This window comes from Rhinolophus ferrumequinum, chromosome 4 (assembly GCF_004115265.2).
Source record: "Rhinolophus ferrumequinum isolate MPI-CBG mRhiFer1 chromosome 4, mRhiFer1_v1.p, whole genome shotgun sequence".
NCBI lineage: Eukaryota > Metazoa > Chordata > Mammalia > Chiroptera > Rhinolophidae > Rhinolophus > Rhinolophus ferrumequinum.
In genome coordinates this window covers 289,098-314,851 of record NC_046287.1, presented here as the reverse complement: position 1 = coordinate 314,851, position 25,754 = coordinate 289,098, and the positions used below count along the sequence as shown (strand labels likewise).

The 25,754-nt window shown below is 46.1% G+C and overlaps 1 protein-coding gene across 1 annotated transcript in view; it reads right to left on the bottom strand.

The window, feature by feature from the left end:
- Window positions 1-25,754, bottom strand: part of DLGAP2 (DLG associated protein 2) — a 452,087-nt gene that overhangs the window by 366,006 nt on the left and 60,327 nt on the right. The window contains exon 2 of the mRNA XM_033104757.1: window positions 24,913-25,016. Coding sequence (XP_032960648.1) covers window positions 24,913-24,927 — 15 coding nt within the window. The 5' untranslated portion in view covers window positions 24,928-25,016. The remainder of the gene's footprint in view (window positions 1-24,912; window positions 25,017-25,754) is intronic.

Below are 25,754 nucleotides of genomic sequence, written 5' to 3'. Positions count from 1 at the left end.
CAAAGCAGACTTAGTGCTAAGGCTTCAAAATTCTTACACGAGTATTTAGAAATTGTATTGCAAGTGTCAATGGACATGTGTTTAAGTTCAAAACCGTAAGAATATGAGTAGCAGTAATAAATTAAGTACCAGTATTCAATTTTTCCTTCCGTTTTCGGTTCCTCTATAAATCAATTTTGAGCATAAACATTACTTTGGTCATCAGTGTTGCCTCCCGGGCAGGTCAGCTTTGATACCATGTAAACGCTGGCCCACGTGTGCACCCCTCAGAGCGGATGGCCAGTTTCTTCCTCTCAACTGTCTACGTACTATCCAAGCACAAGGAAACCTCCGGCCAGCAACAAATAGATTAAAGAGTTAATACAAAAACATGGAAAGAAGATAAAATCTATTCTGCAGATAATACAAGCCATACAGGTGACGTGAGAGCCCACTCAAACACACGGAGCCGGCCTCCAACACTGGCCCTGGACCAGGAACATCTCAGTCACGTGTGCACACAGAGCACAGCCAACCAGAACGGGCAGGAGACTCTTGTGAATCCCATTCAAACAGGAGCTAAAACTATAAGATGCTCTTCTAAGTATAAATCTAACCAACGGTTCTAAAGCCTAAGTGGATGAAATAACAAACAATAGTTAGAACATAAGAGAACCCTTGATATATGGAGACACACACTGTGCCTGTAATACAGAAGACTAAATACTGTAAAGGTATCAGTTCTCTATTTACTAATTTATAAATACAAATTAATTTCAATCAAAAAATCAGTAGTACTTTGGAAAACATGACAAGCAGTTTTCACGTAATAAAGTAAAAGGCCTTGAATAATTAAAACAATTTTTTAAAGAACAACATGGAGAGACTTACTCTACCAAGTATTTTGTTTTAAAGGAGTAATAATTAAGAAAGTAAATTATTATCTGACAAAATAGACTTTAAAATGAAGACTATATTAAAAGACAAAGATGGGCACTACATAATAATAAAGGGATCGATCCAACAAGAGGACATAACCCTAGTAAACATCTATGCACCCAATATAGCAGCACCTAAATATATAAAACAGATGCTGACTGACATAAAGACAGAGATCAGCAGTAACACTACCATAGTAGGGGACTATAACATCCCCACTGACACCAATGGACAGGTCCTCAAGACAGAAAATCAATGTGGAAACAGTGGCCCTAAATGACATATTAGACCAGTTGGCTTTAATTGATATTTTTAGAGCATTCACCCCAAAGCAGCAGAATATACATTCTTCTCAAGCGCACATGGAACATTTTCCAAGACAGACCACATGTTAGGCCACAAAACAAGTCTTGATAAATTTAAAAAAATTGAAATCATACCAGTTGTCTTCTCTGACCACAGTGCTATGAAATTAGAAATCAACTACAGGAAAAAAACTGGAAGACACACAAATACATGGAGGCTGAATAACATGTTACTAAATAATGAATAGGTCAACAATCAGATCAAGGAAGAAATCAAAAGATATCTCGAGACAAACAAAAATGAAAACATAACGACCCAAAAATCTATGGGATGCAGCAAAAGCAGTCCTAAGAGGGAAATTCATAGCAATGCAGGCCTACCTAAAGAAACAAGAAAAATCACAAATCAACAGTTTATCCTTACACTTAAGGGATCTAGAAAAAGAACAACAAAATAAACCCAAAGGGAGTACAAGGAAGGAGATAATAAAGATCAGAGCAGAAATAAATGAACAAGACCAAAAAAAAAAACCACAAAAGATCAATGAATCCAACAGCTGGTTTTTCGAGAAGATAAACAAAATCGACAAACCTTTAGCCAGACTTAAATAAAAAGAGAGGATGCAAATTTAAAAAATCAGAAATGAAAGAGGAGAAGTGACAACAGACACCACAGAAATACAAAAAAATTTTAAGAAATTACTATGAGCAACTATATGCCAACAAATTAGACAATCTGGAAGAAATGGACAATTTTCTAGAAGCATACAAACCTCCAAAGCTAATTCAAGAACGGAAAACCTGAATAGGTGATTACTACCAGGGAAATTGAATCAGTCATCAGCAAGCTTCCAACAAACAAAAGCCCTGAATCAGATGGCTTTATAGGTGAATTTTACTAAATATTCAAAAAAGAATTATCACCTATTGTACTTAGACTCCAAAAAATCCAGAAGGAGGGAAGGCTCCCAAACACTTTTTACGAAGCCACTACCACACTGGTCCCAAAATCAGAGAAAGACATTACGAAAAAGAGAAAACTACAGGCCGATATCCCTAATGAACACAGATGCAAAAATCCTCAACAAAATATTAGCGAACAGAATTCAGCAATACATTAAAAAGATCATACACCATAATCAAGTTGGATTCACTCCTGGTGTACAAGGGTGGGTCAACATCCGCAAATCAATTAATGTGATACACCACATTAACAAAATGAAAAATAAAAATCATATGATTATATCAATAGGTGCAGAAAAAGCATTTGACAAAATCCAGCAGCCATTTATCTTAAGAAAGTGGGAAAAGAGGGACCACATCTCAACATAATGAAGGCCATATATGACAAACCCACAGCTAACATCATACTCAATGGGGAAAAGCTAAATCCATTCCCCTTAATATCAGGAACAAGGCAAGGTTGCCACCTTTCTCCACTTCTACTGAACATAGTTCTGGAAGTTCTAGCCACAGCAATCAGACAAGAAAAGGAAATAAAAGGCATCCAAATCAGTAAGGAGGAAACAAAATTGTCATTATATGCAGATGACATGATACTATATAGAGAGAACTCTAAAGACTCCACCAAAAAACTATTAGAACTGATAAATGAATTTAGTAAAGTAGCAGGATACAAAATTAATATTCAGAAATCACTTGCATTTGTATACACCAACAATAAAATATCAGAAAGAGAAATTAAGAAAACAATTCCATTTACACTTGCTTCAAAGACTATAAAATACCTGGGAATAAATTTAACCAAAGAAATAAAAGATCTGTACTCATAAAATTGTAAGACACTGAAGAGAGAGATTAAAGAACATACAAACAGATGGAAACACATACCATGCTCATGGATAGGAAGAATTAATATTGTTAAAATGTCCATACTGCCTAAGGCAATATACAAATTCAACGCAATTCCTCTCAAACTACCAAGGACATTTTTCACAGAAATAGAACATATAATCCTAAAATTTATATGGAACCATAAAAGACCCCAGATAGCCTCAGCAATCTTGAGAAATAAGAACAAAGTGGGAGGTATAACAATACCTCACATCAAATTATACTACAAGGCTACAGTAATCAAAACAGCATGGTACTGGCATAAAAACAGACACATAGATCAATGGAACAGAATAGAGAGTCCAGAAATAAATCCATGCCTATATGGCCATTTAATCTATGACAATGGAAGCAAGAATGTACGATGGGGTAAAGACAGTCTATTCAATAAATGGTGCTGGGAAACCTGGACAGACACATGCAAAAAAATGAAGCTGGACCACCTCCTTGCACCATATACAAAAATAAATTCAAAATGGCTTAAAGACTTAAATGTAAGATCTGAAACCATAAAATACCTAGAAGAAAATATAGGAAGAAATTTCACAGATATTACCCGGAGTAAGATTTTTAGTGATATATACCCTCGCTCGAGGGAAGTAAGAGAAAAAATAAACATGTGGGATTATATCAAACAAAAAGTTTTTTCACAGCAAAGGAAACCATCAATAAAACAAAAAGGGATCCTACTGAATGAGAGAAGATATTTGCCAATGATATATCCAATAAGGGATTAACATCCAAAATTTATTTAAAAACCCCACTCAACTCAACCCCAAAACAACAAACAACCTAATTAAAAAATGGGCAGAGGGCATGAAGAGACATTTTTCTAAAGAGGACATACTGATGGCAAACAGATGTATGAAAAAATACTCAACCTCACTAACCATCAGAGAAATGCAAATAAAAACCACAATGAGATACCACCTCACCCCAGTCAGAATGGCTATCATCAATAAATCAACAAACAACAAGTGCTGGAGAGTTTGTGGAGAAAAGGGAACCCTGGTGCACTGTTGGTGGGATTGCAGATTGGTGCAGCCACTATGGAAAACAGTATGGAGATATCTCAAAATTCTGAAAATGGAATAACCTTATGATCCAGTAATTCCACTCCTAGGTATCTATCCAAAGAAATCCAAAACTCTAATTCAAAAAATTTATGCACACCTATGTTTATTGCAGCACTATACACAATAGCGAAGACATTGAAACAACCGAAATGCCCAACGGTAGATGACTGGATTAAGAAACTGTGGTACATTTATACAATGGAGTATTACTCAGCCATAAAGAAGAAAGAAATCTTACCATTTGCAACAACATGGATGGACCTAGAGAACATTATGTTAAGTGAAATAAGTCAGACAAAGACAAATACCATACGATCTCACTTATATGTGGCATCTAAAGAAAAGAATAAATGAACAAACTAATCACAAATAGCCTCAGAAACATAGAGGAAAAACTGAGGGTTGCTAGAGAGAAGGGGGGGTGGGGATAAGGGGAAGGTGAGGGGATTAGACAGCACAGTCGGTAACCACAAGATGGCCACGGGGATAGGAAAGTCAGGTTGGGAAATATAATCAATAATGTAAGGATTTTGCAGGGTATCCGATGGACACTTGTCCCACTAGGGAGACCACCTCAGGGATGATGTAGATGCCTGATCACTGCACTGTACACCTGAAGCTGAAGCTGAACAATAATGAATGTCAACTATAATTTTGTGTGTGTGTGTGTGTGTGTGTGTGTGTGTGTGTATATATACACACACATATATAGTCACAAGAAGCAGAGTACGACATTAGGAAGAGAGACAGTGGAAATGCAATGGCTGTGTGTGATGATAGAGGGGTAGTAGATGGGGGAAGGGTGGCTATCACTGTGTGAGGGAGGTAAATGATAAATGTCTAACTATGACGTTGCTTTGTACGCCTGAAACTAATAATAAAAAAAAGAAAGTGAATTATTGCCTAAGGTTTAATAAATACACCAAGGAAACAAACAGACTGCCCTGGAATACACCCATGGTCATGTGGAAACTTGACATGTAACCGTTATATATTTCAGATTGATGAGAACTTGACTAAATTGGAAAAATAGATTATGCATATGAATAAATAAAATTAGATCTCTATCTCACCCAATACCAAAAAAACAATTCTAGGTAAATTAAAGTAAAATGTAAACTTTAAAGGCTTAGAAGGAAAGAATTGGCAAGCTTCAGCACATCAAGGTACAGAAGGTGTCCTAAAGCAAAATTAAATAACAAACAAAGTAGATTTTAAAGTTTAATTAAAATTAACACATTCAAACATATGGCAGAAGACGCTATAACAGGTTACAAAAGTAGTCAGAGCTGACAAAGGATTAGTATCTCAAATATATAAAGAACACCTATAAATTAATGAGAAAAACAACCAACCTAATAGAAAAATAAGCCAAGGATACAAAGAGGCAATTAACAGAAAAGGAACCATAAAGATCAATAAACCTTAGGAAGACATGTGCAGTCTCATCAATAATTAAGGATTTAGAAAGAAGCAAACAACACAGTGCGACTCCACCCCGCAGCGTCCAGAGCCCAGAAGTTACAGGCACAGCACAGCTGCTGACCGAAACCGTGAAGTGCAGAAATCCTGACGACGACGATGAGGGCACACCACATTTTACACCAAATTAAAAATTAACCAAGTTGAAGATTCTCTGCCCTACAACCCAGAGAGTCACTCGTGTCCTCGAGCAAGGCCTCAGACACTCCCAAACTTGGACAGAGTCACTGGACTGCTTGTTCCTGGACACACAGACGGTCACTGTGACCAACACTGTGACAGTGATACAACCATGTGACAGCTCAGCAAGTTCCAGGGTGGGGACCAGGCAACAGCTGCAGAGAGCACAGCAGCCCCTCGAGGAATGGCATCCTAATGTGACACTCAACAGCTGCTCAGCCGGTGGCCGTCCAGGCCGGTCAGCAGTGGGCAGGTAGTGTCTGGGAGGCCCCCTGAGTACCTGGCCCTCAAGGACCTGAGACGAGTGTCCAGAGAGGGACTTAAGTGGTTCACGCAAACGCCCCAGCAGGGCCAGGTCCACTGGGTGTCCCGTCAGGAGAAGGGGGAAAGAGAAGAAACAGGGACAGTGTTGGAGCTTTTAGGCGGACCTTAGAAAGGAGAGGCTTGTTGGGCACAAAGGTGGCACACAGGCACGGCCTGCAGAGGACACAGCACGTGCAAAGTGGGTAGGGGAAGGTGGGTTGTTCACCCCAAACCCAGACTCTGCTATGAGGCCATCGCAAGGGAAACGGCAAGTGACAGAGGAATTGAAAACTTAAGCTAATCCTACCGGTGGCACATCAGTCACCCCGTTCTCGGGTCGAAGCCCCGAAGCCACCCTGACTTCACTCCTCCTCTCACACCCAGCTGACCGTCAGTAAATACTCTTAGCTCCATGTTCAATGAGCGTCCGGAATGGAACCGGCTCCCAACCCCTGCACTGCTCGGAACCATCGCCCCTCTCCGAGTGACGGCCTGGCTTGCTCTGCCCATCTCTGATCCGCCAGGTGACTCAGACCGCACCCCCCACCCCCCACCTCCACCCCCAGCCGCTAGCAGAGCCCATCAGGAGAACGGGACATGGCGTCTCTCCCGTGGCAGGAAGCCCTGTGCCACCTGCCCCGCCACATACCACGCGCCTCAGCCTCTGCACGGCAGGACTGTTCACCCACCACAGACGACCCCCAGGCTCATTCCAGTGTCCAGTCGGTGTCACCTCTTGAGAGAGGCCTTCTCATGCACGATGACACCCCAATTCTCTCTCCTTCTCCTCTTTTATATTTTCTTCATAGATTACTTTCTTGTGTGCTATCACGTTTGTTTTTTCACCCTTTGTCTCACCAACTGGACTTTAAACTAAGATTCAGCTGCTAGGAACCCATCACCACCATGGGACGTGTGTGACAAAGAAATGTTTGTGGAATAAATGAACAGAGGAGTGACCATTCATCATGTTCATGGTTTTGCGAAGAAAGAGAAGAGGAAATGGTATAAACACAGGGCGATGGTTAAGGCTGAACAGAAGCGAATGCGCTCTCTCGTTATTCACACGCTCAGACGCTGTGTGGAGAGCTTGGCAACAGGCAGCAGGACTCCTGGGAGCTGCATACGGTGTCCGGGCCCCGGCAGGCTCTGCAGCCTCGAGAAGCTAGTGTGTCCGTGACCAGTGACGCCCGTCCCGCCAGGACAACAAAGCCATGGTGACCAAGAGATGCAGAATCTTGGAGAAGTCTCGGGGTTTAGGGCTGTCTGTATTTCTGAGCCACAGCACACAGGCAAGTCCACTGGCCGTTTGACAACATCGGTAGAGTCACTGGTAATTAAAGTCACTTTTCTGCAAACGCTGGGACGTCATCCCAGAGCTCCACTCAAATTTCTAACCAGTGGATTTGAAAATTTGCAGCAAGGGTCACACTTGAAATGTTCTTAGTGGTAGTACAGAACAACGACAGAACTGAAGCCATCATAAAGAACAAAAATCAAGACATATTCATCCTTGTTGGTTTGTTTCTTTAATTGGGAAACAAAAACCAAACTGCATATGTAAAGAAATTGTGTTGGCTGACAATAACCTTAATTCATTTTTTATCACCATTAACACTAACAGCCGTGAAAGAAAGAAAGAGAGAGAGGGAGAGAAGGAGGGAAGGAGAGAGGGAGAGGGAGGAGAGAGAGAGAGAGAGAGAGAGAGAGAGAGAGAGAGAGAGAGAAGGACGAGCAACCGCCACATCGGAAACGCTTTGAGAAGCCCAGGAAGCGCTCTTCCCCGTGCGTGTCGGGCGCATAGCGAGTCACGTGTATGCGCCCGCACCACGGCCACCACCTCTGACCGGCTGTGATGAGCCACCTGCAGCCAATAGCTCAGCATCCTCACTGTGCTCAGGTGCTGGATTTCAGCAAACACTTTCTCCACAACTAATGAGATGATCAGATGACATTTCCTTCTTCGGCCTGCTGACGTGATGGGTGATACCAACTGATGTTCAAATGTTGAAAACTGATTTTCAAAACCAGCCTCCCATACCAAGTTGGGTGCACCCCCAGCTTGTCTTGTATGCCTCAAAAATGAGCCACCTAGTCCCTGCTCCCACGGCCTCTATCCCACCCCAAACAAATGGAGTCGGCTTTGCTCTGTGGCACCGGGGTCTTCCCCTGACCTCTGTGGTACCCACGTGACAGCCACTGCTCACGACCCTCCTTCTGATGTGTCTACGAGGCCCTTCCTGAGCTCTCCCCTTCCTGAGCTCTCTTCTCGCAGCTTCTTCAATTTGCCAACGCCCTCCTCCTCCTCCACCTCTCAGCTCACTACTTGCGCTCAGTCGTTCACTCAACAAGCACGTCCCGAGTTCGCACTTGCCTGTGGCCCCAGCGTTAGATGCTGGGCGCATGAACTGCCCAGAGCAGACACCCCCGGCTGGAGGGGCACCCACGTCAATCAGAGCAGGGGCACCTACGGAAAAGGCTCAGAACGTGGTGTCACGGGCTGAACTATGCCCCCACATGTAGAAGTGCTCACCCCAATGCCTCAGAGCGCGATCAGATTTGGAGACGGGTCTTTACAGAGTTCATCGCGTTAGAACAGGGTCATTTAGGGTGAGCCCTAATCCAGTACTGACTGCAGTCCTTACAAAGGGGGGCATTTGGACCCGGCCACAGACACACAGAGGGAATAAACGTGAAGAGACGGAGAGAAGACAGCCGCCACCAGCAAAGGACACAGCCTTCGCCACCCCCCACGCGGTACCTGACCTGGCACTCCCAGCCCCCAGACTGTTAGACAATCGACGCCTGTTGCCAAAGGCCACGCAGTGTGTGGCACTTTGTCCCAGCTGCCCCAAAACCAAACCACGTGTGAAAGGTGCGCTGGGCAGAGGCCACATAGGCTCGTCTCTGTCGGAAAACCGAGCCCAGCAGAGCCAGCTGCCTGTACCCCACATGCCGGCATGTGAAACACTGAGGCCACGTGGCACGTCCTGCCACTGTGAGTGCGACTCTGCACTGGGTCCTGGAGTCCCCTCAGGAGATCACCAACCCGGGGTGGTCCTGGGGACCCCAACACAGAGCGTGACGCTCAAGCTTCCGCACCCCACTGCTGAGCAGCTCTGGGCACTGAATGTCTACATCAGTGCCCTCATTGGCGTGCCACCACGGAGCCACCTCCCCAAAGATTTCTGAATCGCGTCTCATCTCAGTCTGAACGTCCAGTGGCTAGCACCAGGGCAGGCACACGGCACACTCAGCGGAGTTCACAGACGCCTGCTGGGAATGGCTAGATTGACCAGGGATCCCAAGTGAAAAGAGCACGAAGTGCAATGGAGCCACTGAAAGGCAACAGTGGACCCGCTACGTGAGGCAGTCGTGTCACTCACAATGAACACACAGCACGTGGGTTTCCCAGGGCGACACCCACGAGCACACAAAAAGCCATGCTGAGTTTTAGTGGCTATCTCATCCTTTACAAAGCTGCTGAAGTGGTAAAGAAGCCAAGGCAACAGTAGGTAACACGAGCAGGACGGGCCCTGTCAGCCGAGAACATGATGCTCCGTTTGTAATTTACACCAAAGCCTAAGAGGCTGAAGGATTTTGATTCGCTTATTCTTCATACGCAGACAAGCGCTTAAGCTGGCAAAAGGACAAAAATGACCCACAGATCTTCAGTAGAAGACAGCTCGTTAAAATTTACAGCCGATAAACAGATAAAAGATGGAGAAAAGTATCATGATGGTTTAACTAGATTTGCCATTTGTTGTCTTTCTTCCTACCAAAAGGCTAAAGAGTTGGTGAGAAGAGCCAATCCAAGGAGGTGATGAAGACTTTGTTACATGGTGGTGACTTTGTTATATGGTGACTTTGTCACATGATGGCAGTGACATTGTCACATGGTGGTGACTTTATTACATGGTGATGACTTTGTTATATGAAATGGTGACTCTGTACATACAGGGCGGAGGCAAAGGGACGAGCACGACAAAGCCAGGCCCCACCAACAACAATTCCTTCTGTTCACACCCCGAGGAATGCATTCTCAGGACCGAGTCCCTGGGGATAAAAGGCACTTTTTCTTATCCCACCAGGTCAAATTCTGAAACTGCCATGGCTGCGGTCAGTTCAGGCGTGTAGGTTCCTAGCACCGCGGCTCACACGGTGAGAGCCCTGAGTGTCGGTTTCACTCCAAAGCAAATCCCACGGTGGGGGTGCAGGCGCACATGTGCTGGTCAGGACGCCGAGCTCCACACGCAGGAGCTGGCCTGGCAGCCAGGCTGCCTGCTCACCATCCTGGCTCCTCCGGCAGGAGCTGAGTGACCCTGAGTGGCTCACAGAACCCTCCTAAGACTCGGTGCCATCAATAAGAGAGAAGTGGAGTCACCAACACACCTCGAGGAGTGAGTCAAGACGAGGGAGGAGTGTCCAGCCACCAGCACTGCCCATCCCCCAGCCAACAAACGGGGCGCTCTGATGTACACCTCAGTGCTGCTCCTGGAGGGACACTGGGGTACTTTGGGTGCTCAGTAACCCTGTGAAGTGAACAGAAAATCCTCACATCCTATCCACTGCCACCAAGAAGGCACACGTCTGCTCACCCTCCGCGGTCTATCCCAACAGTCAGGGCAGGCAGGGGAGTGCCGTGTGCCGTCACCCAGGGGCCTGAGCTGACCCGTCCCAGGAGCCCATGGCCTATTTCAGACAATGCTTGCAAACGTCCAAGATAAAAGACACACAAAACACTTACGCTGAAATACAGTAATTGAATATTCTTACTGGTGATGTAATCACACAGGAGGTTTATCAACGCGTTGCTGTAAACGAGTGAGTGACACTAATTTCAAAGCACTGATGAACTTAAATGTCCCTCACAGATAACACAACAACAACACACTCACATGACGTGAAAATACCCACTGTCTCTATTGGTGACAGGCCATGGCACGGTCAGCTCTGTGTGGCTTGCTACGCACATTGATAATGAAAGGAAATGCTAAACTCCAATCAGAAGCTACTGAAAACAAAGACAGCTTTTCCTGTCCAAGTTCACAGGTGAATTCTTCTCTGCTAACCCGAGAGGTCCATGCACCCCGAGTGAAGAACCGCTGCTCTAAATTGAAATATGATGTCTTCACTTCCCTAGGAACATTTCATACCATGTTTCCCCAAAAATAACCTAGCCGGACAATCAGCTCTAATACATCTTTTGGAGCAAAAATTAACATAAGACCCAGTCTTATATTATGTTAGATAAGACCCCATCTATTATAGTAAAATAAGACCAGGTCTTATATTAATTTTTGCTCCAGAAGACGCTTTACAGCTGATTGCCCGGCTAGGTCTTATTTTCAGGGAAACACAGTAGGATGAAGACGCTCAGCTCAGTGTCACAGCTGTCTTCGAGTCATTTATGAACAGTATCACGATATTGGCATGTCGCAGTCTGGTCCCAGGATACACGCAGATACCATCTGAGCAGCGTCTGATACAGAACTGCACAGAGGGGTCTGGGCGGGGACAGGGACAGCCGAGCTGGGGTTCCAGACAGGCCTGAGGGCTGAGGTTGTGCACTCTCAGACTCTTCAATCTGTGAAGTGGAGGATTAAAGAGGTAGAATACACAGAGGGCATCACGTATATCCCATGTTTTAAAAAATGAGTTTAATTATTTGAATGACATGCATGCCAAACAAACACACAGGATGTCAGGATAAGGTCCCAAGAACATGCCTTGCAAAACTCCAACAATACATTATCCCACAAAAAGACAAAGCTGTGAACTCGGACTTTCTAGATAGGTTTTCTATATTAAAGCTGACAAACGAAAGTGTCTATCACTGGGCTCATGAAACTAATGGTTCTCATTTGATGAAGCATTTCATAAAATCTATACACAGCCAGGCCCCTTGAAATTTACTTAGAAGGAGATGTATCCCTTTGAAACACATGACTGCCTACCTATGAACTGTATTAATGATGTTTTAGTTAGGGGCGACATTTAGCAAGAACAACTGCTCCCTTGAATGTCACTGTAAACAAAAATAAGATGGTAACCAGTGCATTAGGAGCAAATCTTAGTCACCTGGTCTGCAAAGGACTTTGCAAAGTGTTTCCAAATTTGCTAGAAGGCACTGGTAAAAATAAACATCCAAAGATTATGCAGGACAAGAGTTATGTCTTCAGACATGATGTTTACCAAGGGAGGGCTGCCAAATCCATATCTGCAAGCAGTGATTCTAGAAGGTTCTCCTCTCTGAGGCAGCATGCTGCTGAAAGATGTAGTAAATTAGTCTCACTCAGCTAATCACAGAAGGAAGTAGAGGAAGGTCACTGGAATACTATTAGTGATGGACTCTCTCCAGCTTTGAAATTATGCATGTACCTTGGCTCGGTCACCAAGATTATTTTTAACATATGCACTTACACTTGCCTGCAGTGGGAAGCCAGTACCTGTGCCAATACCTGCCCACTTGATGTGATTTTTTATTAAGGCCTGGTAAGGGTTAGTTAAAAAAAAAAATAACAATAAGCATAAATAAGTCCTGGAAATGAGTACTGGGAACCAGGTGGGGGGCAAGTTATAAACCCGTACATGAAGAAAAATGGAAACCCTCTGGGCTCCAACACAATAGCAGAAGTTTTAAAAGCTTTTTCATTATTCTTCCTTCTAATGCAAACATCTGCTGCCCAGAGATACAAAAAAAATATATACCAGTATTTTTTTTAATGCTATTTCGATAGAGAAAACCCTTTCTGGAATCTAGAAATGCATCTTTCTTCATCTGTTTTCTTCCTAATATTTAATAGCACGGCTCTGTATATGGTCTCTTTACAAAAAAAGTGTCTTAATGGTATGAATTTTGGTTATTTCAAGGATGAAAACAAGGTAAAAGATAATACTATGTGAGAAAAAAGTGTTACCAAATTTTGTTGACTTATATCTGAATTCTTTAAAGTAGGGGGGAAAAATTATTTTTAACTATCATTTTAGTATCACTGAGAAAGGTTTTGTTTATCATTAAATCATACCATATTACAATACTGCGGCATTTTTTTCAGTATTAGTTTAATACTAGCCAGATCGTTTCATAATATTTTACATTCCATGCTACGGTAAAATGATTATAAAATATACAAAGACCATATTGCACAAAATGGTTTCTGTTGGAGTCTCATTTTTTTACTTGGGTATACTGAAATATGCCAACATCCACCTGGGTTATACAAACAACACACATTTCACACATGCACACACCCATAAATACACACATACACGGACACACATATGTGTGGGGGGTATATACCATGTCAAATTGTTAAAATATTAGCTGTCCTATTCTAAAATAGTCTTACTAAATATTTATCTTAAGCTTTCCGTGAAACAGTAAAAATGCTGGAAAAGTATGATTTTTTTTCCTAAAAAATACTGTCACTTGGAAAATAAAATTTCCTCACAGGTAAAGTGATTCATTCAAGATGGCAGTGCTGTCTACTGCTTCTACCAGCAACAAATGAAAAGTTCAAAAAATCGCTCACCCAAACCTTCACTCCCTCTTCCCATGAAATCCACCCAAACTGGAGCCTAAGAGGGTCTGGCGCAGACGCTAGCACAGCGACACAGGGTCCCCAGCCACGTCAGGCAGGATAGGCAAAGTCACCCGTGCGCTCTGGCAACCGCCATAGGCGCTTCGGAGGCCACTGGCTTTGCCCTGGTGACCACAGGAGGGCTCACGGGGCTGGGGACATACAGAGGAAGTCAGGTGACAGGTATGGAACACGGGCGGAGTTGACGACCACTGAGCACCCTAACAACATGCCCTGGGCCCCTGAGTTCAGTCTGGGCAGTGGGAGAGGTCGGGGGAGCAGTGGGGGGCCAGGCCCCGCCACCGCCCTGTCCGGCACTCGGATTGCACTCGCTGGAACTCCTTAGAAGACAGCGGTTCTGTGTCTTAAAACAAAAAAAAAAATCAGGATATACACAAAACATCCTCTTGTTACCCAAAAAGCAAGAACAACATCAAAGATGCCAGGCATTGTACTAAAATGACAAAGAGCCAAGGTGCAGCAGCCAAGGTGGGGCTTTCAGTGGGCAGCTGAGCCCTCCAGGGATGAAACATGATGATGACCAATCACAACGACGACAGTGAGGGAAGCGAGACAAGGTAAAGCTGTAAAAGCCTGCGTTCATCATGAACTTCTGGGGAGAAGAATTAATATACAGTGTTTGTCGTGCGGAGGACCCTGCTCGCTGCGCCATGTGTTGTGCAGGGCGGCCTGCGGGGTCTCTGCTCCCGCTCCCCACATAGGAACGCAGGACATGGTGAGGCCAAAAAGGAACACCCACGGAGCCATAGGTAGGGGAGTCACACCACTATACTCTCGCTGGCGGCTGGGTTGGAGACACAGGAAGCAGGAGCCACACTGTTCGCAGCCCTCACTGCGCCACTTGCAGGCTCAGCCACCATCTCCTTGTTAGCCCCCATCTGCTGCTAGTGTAGCCACAGCAGTTATATCAGTGGCCAATGGCTCACTGGTTACAGCTGACGGCCAACTAGCCACAGCTGATGGCCATTTACTTCCTGAGCCAGCACCTTTCCACGTGAGGCCGCGAGCCTGGAAACTGCACTCCTGGCTCTGTCCCCACAGTTTTTTAAGAAGAATACAATTGAAATACCAAGGAAAATATAACTAAAGACCTACTTGTTACTGATTTTAATACATAGAAACAATAAGAAATGATAGTATTTGGTTTCTCCTGGTAAGCATTAGTCTGGTCGTGGAGTATAATTATGTTCTTTATTTTACCTTTGAAAGCAGAAAAGTGAATAAAACTTTGAATGAGACAAACAGATGCTGAAAAAGCAGGGACTACATAAGGACAGAAAGGACTGACCAGGCGTAGTCACATACAATTAACCAGAGAGAAAGGGTCCAACAATTTAACAGGTACCAGCTGTCATAAAAGAAGAAGGTTTATTCCAAAATGATAAATTAGCCAAACCTCCTAAAAGACGAGCAAATCACAAAGACCTGGCCCTAGTCTCCTAGGCGACAAAACCTCTAAACAGTCCTCCACTTACAATGAAAGATTTTAAAGGAACACGTACATTTTTATAACAACAGACCAGGTCAATGTGCCATAAGCAATACAGGATGTACAAACCTTTTACAAAATACCACATTCCTGGAAATAAAACCAAGTCTCCAAAAATCTAAAACCATATGCAAAAGGGGCACGAGGGTCTAACGACATACCGAGTAATACCCTGATCACATAAAAGGGACTCGGCTGAATGACAGTGGGATGTGTCTGAACTGCCTTCATCCACAAAAGCATTAAAACTTAACCAAAAGTCCACAAGCCAGTACCCGCAAGGCCTTGGGGGAGACAAATGCTTTCATTTAGAGTCTGGAAAGATTAGCGAAACCTAAAAACCTGAACGTTGTAAAAAACTGTAGGAGGGTAAATTCCAAATTATAGTAAGTCAGAAAACTTATGGGAAGAAAGATAATTTGCTTAAAATGTTCCATGGAAAATATAGCGTTTTACAGTATCTTAGAACATTTGGGTTTTTCCCAGTATTATAATCATTCTGGTATTTTGTCTGTGCTTGTCCGTAAGTTCAGAAATCTATGTGAGACCTGTGAACTAAATTAAATGTTTATAAATGCTGAAAACATTTTAAATGTTTTAGAAAAGTTTTTGTTACTAAACCCATAATGCATTAGTTAACCATGACTACAGTGGGCAAATATGTGGGGAAAGGTTAACTGTTTAACATGAAAACTAATAAATGCGTAACATTAGTGAGTGTCACACAAAATAAAAATGGAGTCAACAGTCCTCTGTCAAACAAGATGAAAACCCACGAGGTGTCAGGGAAGCCTCTCTTCCCAGCCCACCATCCACCCTCCAGCATGTGTAGCACTTGGTAAAAGGCACCATGAGAACCGAAGGTGACATCTTTACAAGAAGCATCACAATCGTTGCAATCCCAGTAATGGGACAGGTAAGACAACGTGTCTCTGGGGACACAGACAGTTTTATTACCAACAATGGGAGGGACAGGACGACAGGCGTCTCACACACCAGAAGTTCTACAGCAAGAAAAGCAGCAGACAGTCCGTGTCTACCCGCGAATGGTGCGTGTGGGAAGATATAGGAAATGGCCCACTGACTGCGGTCTCCTGCCTGCGCCCCGATTTCTTCCCAGTAGGTGTCTGTAGGCAGATGTGTCCGAATTCAAGACCAGACGCAGGAGTTCTCAAGAACACAGCCATTGTTCCTCTTATGTTCTGTCGATACAGATGGCTCTTTAAATCTCGGTGTTTATTTTGCTGTGGAAACACAGATCTAGGCACTCTTTTAGAGAAAAAGTCTTCAAAGGAAGGAAACGTGCCTGGGACCCAAAAAGAAAGGTCTCAAACATAACAGAAAAGGCCCATGTTCAATCCACTCAAGTCCTACATGCATGGATGTCATAGTTCTGACCGTGGACTAGAGCAAGTCTATAACCTATAAGAAAGAGGTCAACAAATCAAGGACTGGCCGACACAGGAAGAAAAGTGTAAATCTAGAGGCATAAAAGTATAATATTAATTATAAACTAATAGCCACAATCATAAATACACACATTACTTTATCATTCTCTAAGTATTTCAAGAACCTGGTGACTAACCTAGCATTGAAAAAAGAATTATAATTCCAAATTCATATGTAGCAAACCCAAAGTTCATGAAAAGAACGTGTTCTGAGTGTATCTAAAAATCTCACACAATGACCGCTAAGAGAAGGGTGCTGCCTCCTTAGCCCGAGGCTGGAGCACAGGGACAATATGACTGCAAACACTGCAAAAAGAACTAAGATTTCAGTTTCCTTTACTTGGTTGGAAGAGAGAGAGACTGAGAGAGAAAAGGAGAGAGACAGGTGGGCCAGGGAACAGCCCCAGCAAAACTGCCTGAAAAATGGGGAGACCGCAAAATAAGGACCCATTAGCGATATTTCTTCACATTTTGACTTTTTAATTCATTTCCCCAGAATGTCTCTGAAGAATGGTATTTCAATCCCAGACACTGGCTTACTAGATTTGAGAAGTAGGTAGTTAAACAATTGCATTTTAAGGATTTGAAGAAAAACTGAAATATTTAAATTGAAGTATTTTAAATAGTAGCTAATATTTCAAATACATTCCTTATGTCATGTAAATACTCAGTTGTATGAACTTAATTCAGTGTTTGGTACCAGTGGAGAACCAATGACGCGACCTGGATCAGGATACACCCCTCCTCACACACCAGACACCACTCATACACACAGTCATGCACACACACACATACACACACTCGAACACACACACAGGTGCTTGTACACACACAGATAAACACACACACACTTATACACATACTGATACACAACACACCCAGACACACACTCGTACACAGACACACACCCCCAGAAATACATGTCTGCACACACATGCATGCGTTCACGTAACACTGAGTGTGACAGCCATGCCTGAGCTAATGAAGTCTCAGTCTTGAAGTCCGTAATTTAGATGAAATGACTTTAGAGAAATAAAGCAGCACGTTTGGGGAGAACGTACTGTGTTTCCCCGAAAATAAGACCTAGCTGGACAATCAGCTCTAATGCGTCTTTTGGAGCAAAAATTAATGTAAGACATTTTGTATTATATCATATTATATTACAGACAGTGTCTTCTAGTACAATAAGACCGGGTCTTTTTTAATTTTTGCTCCAAAAGACGCATTAGAGTTGACTGTCCGGCTAGGTCTTATTTTGGGGAAATGCGGTACAAACAGCCATCAGGACAACAGCACGGAGCCCCGCGGTGGGCAACACGGACGCTGGCCCAATGGGATCCAATGTTGTGTCTCTGAGAAGCTGTTCTTTTTACACAGATTCCGTCGAGGGAGGCAGATTTTTTAAGCTGAAAAGATCCAACCCCTCTAAAGAAACACAAGTTAATGCACGTAAGTGGCACGTAACAATGAAATCTACAATTTTAAAATAAAAACCACCTGTTCCATTCACCAAAAATGGGCCAAACAATGTGTTCATGGCACCTGGAAAAGACATGTGACGCCTGCCCAGCCAGTGTTGGCTCAGCACCCATTACAAACGTCCTCAGGCAACGGAGTGGCAGCGTCCCAGCAGGTCTTCCCTCCTCTGGGCCTATGTGTGCCCTTTAAAGCCCACGATTTCAAATGGTTGTGCCCTGCACAGCGGTGGTTTTGTCCGTCACCGCAGTGACAGGCACCCGGCCATCGGACCCTAACAGACCCTGCAGACCCTAACTCAGATCATTACGGGGCTCCAACATGGCGGCTCGTCGGCCAGGCCCTAGGGGGGCAGAATCACAGAATGATTAAATGTAACTGACCCCCCCACCCCCCCGCAGGTCTCACCACATGCAGCACCTTTGAGTCCTGGAGGCAGGAAGTCCACCTGGGTTCCTGTGCACGTGCGTGGCTCCTGTCCTTTGCTTGTGTCATGTGTAATCAGACAACACCTGCGTGTGTTTAGAGTACCATGGAAGAGGCGGGGAGCCCACCGCCAGATGACATTACAAACCCAAGTCCCGCTGAAGAAGAATAGTTATGTCGAGGAAATAACTATTCTCACTATGTTAAAAATGGCAAAAGAACTAATCTTACCTGTTATGCACCGAAATACTGACCGAGATGAAAAACTGACTTTGCAAGTAGAAATGCAGAAATTTTGTTTGAACATAGAAATTTTGTTCAAGTGTATAGTAAAAATAAAACCCCTAAATTGAAAATAAACATGTGCAGCACCACAGTGGATCCATGGTGTCCCCACCCAGCTCCCCAGAAGTTGGGACTATGACAGCTCCCAGGAAAAGGGACTTTGCAGAGGGTTGAGGTGAGGGCCCTGGAATGAGGAGATAACCTCAAAATAATCACATGTCCCGAAAAGCAGAGACCATCTCTCAGCTGCCGAGGACCAGAGACGCATCAGACAGCCCAGGGCTGCTGGCTGTGCGACGGAGCGTGGGGGCACGAGCCCCAGCCGCTGGCAAAGGGGGGACCAGGCCAGCAGACACCTTGGTTTTAGCCCAGTGAGACCGTGTCAGGTTTCTGACCTGCAGAACTCAAACATGATAAATTTGAATTGTTAAGCCAACAATTCTGTGGTCATCTGTGACAGACAGAAGCCTGAATTCTCTCTGAAAACAAGCACTAACATGCTGACTCTACCACGACGCCTTCCCCAAATGCTCTGAGTAACTGAGCAGTGTCACTGCTCCTGACACGCACCCCCAGAAACAGATGGCACGGGAAACAGCGAGAAGCACAGGGAGACAGGCCTGCCCAGCCCAACCTGCTGTGGAAGCCGTACGGGCCCGTGAGAGACGCTCGCTGCGTCAGGAGCTGGGTCAGCCTGACCTGGAGGGCGGCAGGCCGACGTGCTCACCACAGAGCCAGGCGGGCAGGGGCCCTGTACACGGCATCTCATTGCACAGACCTGGCTCCGGGAGGAGAAGCCCATCCGTCCTCACCGACCAGTGTTTTCATTGCGGTCCCCCCACCGGAAGGCCAAGCGTGGCCTTCTTTTCGGGCTCCTCAGAGACGTGGCACAGGCCCCAGCTTACACCCTTCCACACACATAGTACTTGTCACGCCCTCAGCAGGCACTCAGAAAAGAAAAACAGCTTAAAGAGAAACGCTTACAAATGGACAGGATGAGTGATACAAGGTACCCCACGGACCCCAGTTAGCATTTTCCCGAAGTATAAAGATAATCCAATATTAGCAAATGTAAGAGCATCATTTATCAGTAAACGACATTACAATAGCTGGTTAACCAGTGGCAGAACTGAGTACAGCCTTTACTTATACATAAACCAAAATAAGTCCAGAAAAATGAAAGATGTGAGTGTAAAAAATAAAACAGAAATGTTAAAATAAAATATAGTTCAATGCTCAAACAAATGTTTGTAAAGGAAGGCTTTTTAAGCATGACACCACAGTCAGAAATCATAAAGTCATAGATATGACTTGTGAAAATTTACTTCTTACATATAAAAAAGTATAAGGTTGAAACTCAAGTGGCAATCTGAGAAGCAAAAACCATTTGGGTTGTAAATATGTAAGAAGAGGTAATACCTTATGGTTATGATTCCAAAACAGTGAAATAAATACCCTAGTAATACTGAAATGAGTAAAAGCCTCTACCATGCCCTCCACACACAAAAAAAAAAAAAAGAGGGAAAAGAAGGGATAAACATGCCACAGCGTCACTAACCAAAGTCATGACACTGCCAGCTATGTTGTGTCACCGCTGTGACCACGAGGGATTGTGAAAGCAGCTATTCAGTCCACCGTCCTGGTGGTGCCACCGGGGGGCCTTCCCTGGAAACCACACTGAAATACACACTGAGGTCTTCAAATCCTCATCTTTTGAAACCTTTTGAATCCAAAAGTTTCTTCTAAGGAAATGACTCAGTAACTGGTTGAAGGTCATCCGCCCGGCGAATGGACCTCACCGTGTCCAGGAGACGCGCCACGCCCCTCAGGCACGTCTGCACCGCGCTGGGCTGCATCGCCAGTAAAATGGTTTTAAGAGTTTTCATTGACAAGGAGAGTTGCCATAATACACTGTATTGATTTAAAACATGTTAATGAAACAACTGGTACAATTACTTTATCAATATAAATTTTGGACATATCTATAAATAAGGACATAGGAAACTAGGGAAAGAAAACAATGTCCATGTCGGAATCTTATTTTGTTTATGATCATTTTCCATGGTAAGATATATCGCTTGTACAGTTTTTAAAGGGACATAAGTAAAACAATTTACAGTGTTCACAATTTCTATGAGTAAATCTGTGCGTTAGCTGGGTAGAAGGTACTTGCACAAAGAATATGTGTAACTGAGTTTTAATATCATTTCCTTACTGCACTGAGGAAGTTCACACTGTCCTTCCAGAAGCAGGCGCCTCAGCAGGTCAAGTCCTCACAGACAGTGTGACCTCACCGCAAGGACAGAGGAGGCCGGGGGCTTAGAAGCACCGCCCTTCCTCGTGATGGGGGAAGGACACAGCTTGATGACTGAGTCCCGAGCAAGGCAGCGCCACTGACGAGCCTGAATCAGAGCCTGGCTTTCCACGGTCAAGCACTGTCTCCACGTCGCTGGGTAACACGAGAAACCGGATTCTATACCGAGTCAGCAGTGGCACTGGCGCCCTCCTGGAGTGCCAGCTGATAAGGAAGACAGGGCAGACAGCGCTGCTGGGCGTAGCCTAGAAAGCGGCAAACCGCACTGGTGAGCTTCGTCAGAAAAGCTGGGTTCAGCAGGGTAAACACGTTTTAGGAAACCAGAGGACCTTCCAAAACCCTAACTAAAACCAGTAACTCTTCACCCAATGACAATGAAGAATGCTCTCATAAACGGCTGTTTCTTGAGGCACAAATGTTTCCTAAGCAGATATTTAGGATCACAAATGGGTACTATTTTGTTTCTCTTTCTACAGAACCTTTGTCACTGAGCAACAACACAGATCCGTGTCTTTACAGTCACTTGAGGAAAGTGAATTTTCTTTTGCAAAATAAATTAGATTTCCACATTCAGAATTGTTGTAGCTTGACCTGGAACCAATGCCAAGGACGCTTTCTGTAATTTCTCTTACTTTAAATGAGACAAAATATGAAAATGCAGCCTGTTGTCACCCTTGTCTGAGCACAACCAACACGTCAGCACTGTCCTAGATTCTGCATGAGGATGGCACGAGCCACTAGCACGAGGGTCACGTGTGCTGTCACTCACACAGACCATCGTGTCACTGAGGTGACAACCATCTGAATGATTCCACTGGGTTGTTTCAACGCCATTTTACTCTTATCCCAAAAAGGTCCAAATACGCCTTCTCGATAGAATCCACCGGAGCGGATTTGCGTGCAAACCTGGAGACCCGGCACCGACTTTTGCCAATGTATCTGAGAACTTGCAGGGTTTCTCCATCCAGTGGGAGAGGACTGTGTCCCCAAGGGACATGTGGCAATGTCTGCAGACCTCTGCGGTTTTCACAGCTGCAGGGAGGGTCCTCCCGGCACCCAGTGGGGGGCGGTTTGGGTTGCTGCTGATGTCCTACCAGACCCAAGACAGCCCCCCCACAAAGAATTATCAGAAATGTCAGGAATAGTAATAAACATCTTTTATTTATTTTTTTAAGGAGGGTGGCCCATGAGGGGATGGAACCAGCAACCTGGTGTCGTTAGCACCACACGCTAACCAACTGAGCTAACCGGCCACCCACAATGAACACCTTTTAAACATCATCCTTCCGTTTTTATTGTTTCCCACAGTTAAAGTACCACCCTCCAAAGACAGAATCTAACAAAACTACCTTTTTCAGCCTCTATGTGTCTAAACTAAAGGCATGCGACCTGTTCTGCCAGCAGGTCACAATTCTGGTGACAAAGGTGGTCACCAGTAAAGGGACCCACCGCAGGCAATTCTGCGCAGTCACTGGGGGGAGGGGCAGTAAGAGCAGTGACAGCTCTGGCATCAGGCCAGGCTGCCGTGGTTCTGGGGGCTGTTCCTACAGGATTGGGGTGTCTATTCTGGACCAGGAGCCAACACTTGGTACTCTCCCTCCTGGAGCCAGAACACACGGCTCCAGGAACCATGACGGAGGCTGGCACCGCTCCAAACTGCTTCCTGTCCCCCAGCTCTCAAGCTCTGCTGCTTCAGCCGTCCTACTATCCTTAGGAGGGGGCAGCCTGTCAGGGAAAGCAGTCAGTGGGGAAGCGGGGACGCTCCAGCAAATAGGAGCGGGGAGTTGAGTTGCTCAGGTCAGGGGACCAGAAGGCAACGAGCAAGTCCGAGGGGCCGTCAGGAGGCAGGGGCTTCTGCCGTGGACAAGGGCAGAGTCTAGAGGCCGCGTCCTCAGGCTCCCCAGCCGCCCACATCTCCTGGGAAAGCTCGTGGGGGCAGCAGTGCCGACACAGGCAGACCCACCCACCGCCCAGGTCTGAGGAGTGCAGGCCGGCCAGCCAGGGTGACGTGGGTGTGGGAGGGGAGGCAGGGGAGGTCGTGGGCAGGAAGCACACGGCCCAGTGCAGAGACCACAGCTCCACTCCTGCCCGCACTCGGTCACTTTTCTCTGGGCGCCACCTGTATGTTCCCGTATGGAAACAAGACCGACTGTGGCCTCATTTCCCTGGACTGCACTGGCTCCTTCAGGCCTCCTGCTCAGGACACAGGTTGCAGATACCCGACAGCAGCTGTGCGGAACTAGAAGGAACCCGGACCAGGGGTCCGACTGTGTGATGACTGAGACCCGGGTCCCCTTTGGGGACAAAGGTGTGTTTTCATTTCACACGGTGCAGTTGTCGCCGTAAGGGGTGGCTTCCACTTGGGGCTGCCCACACTTTCCAAATGGCTCCCCTACACTTCTGATGATTTCCTATGTTGAGATTCACTCTTTCCCCAAATGTGACACAAAAATAAACATCAGTGACAACAAAAGATTTTTCTCCACCTTGCTGGCAACCAGATGCTGGCGTGGCACCGACATCCTGCCAACACAACACCTCCTGGCTGGGAAACACGCATCCGGGCAGGCGGCTGGGCAGGGGGCAGGGGCACTCCTCCCACCCAGGCCCCAGGCGGTGGGGCTGGGACCTGGGCTACGACTTTTCACCCAGCCCAGCAAAACCTCCTTGATGTGCCGACCCCCCTTTTCAGTAACTTCCTCTTCTGCTTAAACACGCCAGAGGAAATCCTGTTGTTTGCAGTGAAGAATCTACCTAACTCGCAGAACCAATCCGAGGTGTGCTTGCTGAGGGGAGTCTGCCTGACGGGGCAGCCTGCAGGCCACTGAGTCACGGGGAGCTGCCTTCAGAAGAAACTGGGTCTCCCCCAGGCTCTTACACAGACCTCCCGAGGTCCCACCAAAGGTGACCTGCTCCTGGCTATGGACACCTGCCCCGAAGCCCACGGCAGTTTCTGAGGCTACCAGTCGGTACAGGAAGGCGTTGGCATATGTCTAGGAGAAGTACGAGAAGACACAAACACGAGGGAATGCCGCCGAGTGGGACGCACGAGGGGTACGGGCAAGGGCAGGAGAGGGCATCAGGCGTGCGGGGACGAGGGCCCGCCTGAAGCTTCAGGTGTTCATGACGCAAATCCCTCCTGAAGTAAGAAGTAAGATATGTGATAATCGCCTGCCTTCCCGTGAAAACACACATGAAAACCTTTCTCCGTGAGGGTCTCCAGACGGGTTTCCTCAGCCCCTGGCACTGGGGGCGCTCAGGCGTTCTCCATCTGTGTGCAGACGGGACACTGCTGAGAAGACGCCCGGCATTCAGGTGTGTCAGGAACGGGTGTGTTCCTGCTGCTAGGCCTCAGCTCTGGGCCCTGTCCCTGTGTCCCCTGCGCACAGACACAGAGCCACCGCCAACCAAGGGGAAAGCCGTGCAGGAGCCTGTGTGGCCGTCAGGGCAGCTCTGAGTGGCATTTGGGTCAATTGGCAGCAGCCGCGAGTGCACAGCACGTTTAGCACGTGCAGCGAGAGGTCAGCGACACCAAGGCACAGACCTCATGCCACTCACCGTCCTGAGCCTGAACGCCTGGGCGGACACTGATGATCGAGAGCTCCTGGACTGGACGCTCCACACCCACCGGCAGCTGCCAGGGGTCTGAGCCCTCGAGTACTTACCACCTCGCATCACACTGGGGCTCACTGCCTTCTCCCAGAGCAGTGACATGAGTGACCAAACAGAGGGCGAGGGAGACGACACCGTACCTGAGCGGTCCCCATTATGGCAGAGCTGGGTGCAGGCTGAGCGCAGTCACCGGCGGCCGCTGGGACCCGGCAGAGCTGTGGCCACGCCTCTATGATGGGACGGCCTATGGTGAGGAACGGACAGAAGGGGAAAGACGGTAAACAAGGGTGTTTACAGAAACAGCCTCCTCAGGAGAAACACACAGGGAACGTGCACTGAAAAGCGGGCACCTGGCAACAGTTAAATCAAGTGACAACAGCACCGCGGCCAAACTAAGCAGACAGGAATCTGTATATAAAAACCGACCCAGTGTTTTCACACGAGACTGGACATGGCGTGAAAACCACTTCAGTTCTCAAGCAGGGTTTGAAATGATGACAGAGGTTTCACACGTCAAGACAGTCAGCCGGCCGCCGCAGGAAGGCCGTCCTTCAAACCCAGGCCTGGGAGCCTCCCGTCACTTGACGCTAGAAACAGTGTTTGCGGATGGAGGAGCGTTCTGGGGGCCAGGCAGACCCCAAGACGCAGACCAGGGGACCGTGCACCTCGTTTCCAGAAGTGCTGCCTCACATCAAGCTGAGTGTGGCACTTAAAACAAAAAGAGGCAGCATCTCAGTCTTGATTAGCTGGGAAAATGTGGGCTCTTTAATTGGTGATGGAAGGAGGAATCCAATTCTTACGCTTTTCTGAGTTTTCAGGGCTGGGGGAGTGAGAAGGGGGTTTGCTTTCCCCTCTCCCCAATTTGTTGCAGAGGCAAATACTCAGGTCAGTAGAGCAGGCCCCTGGAGGAGGGTCTGGTCAGCAGCATCTTTGAGCTTTTAAAGCCCTCAACATCCTTCCAAGCTCCACTGTGTAAGATTAA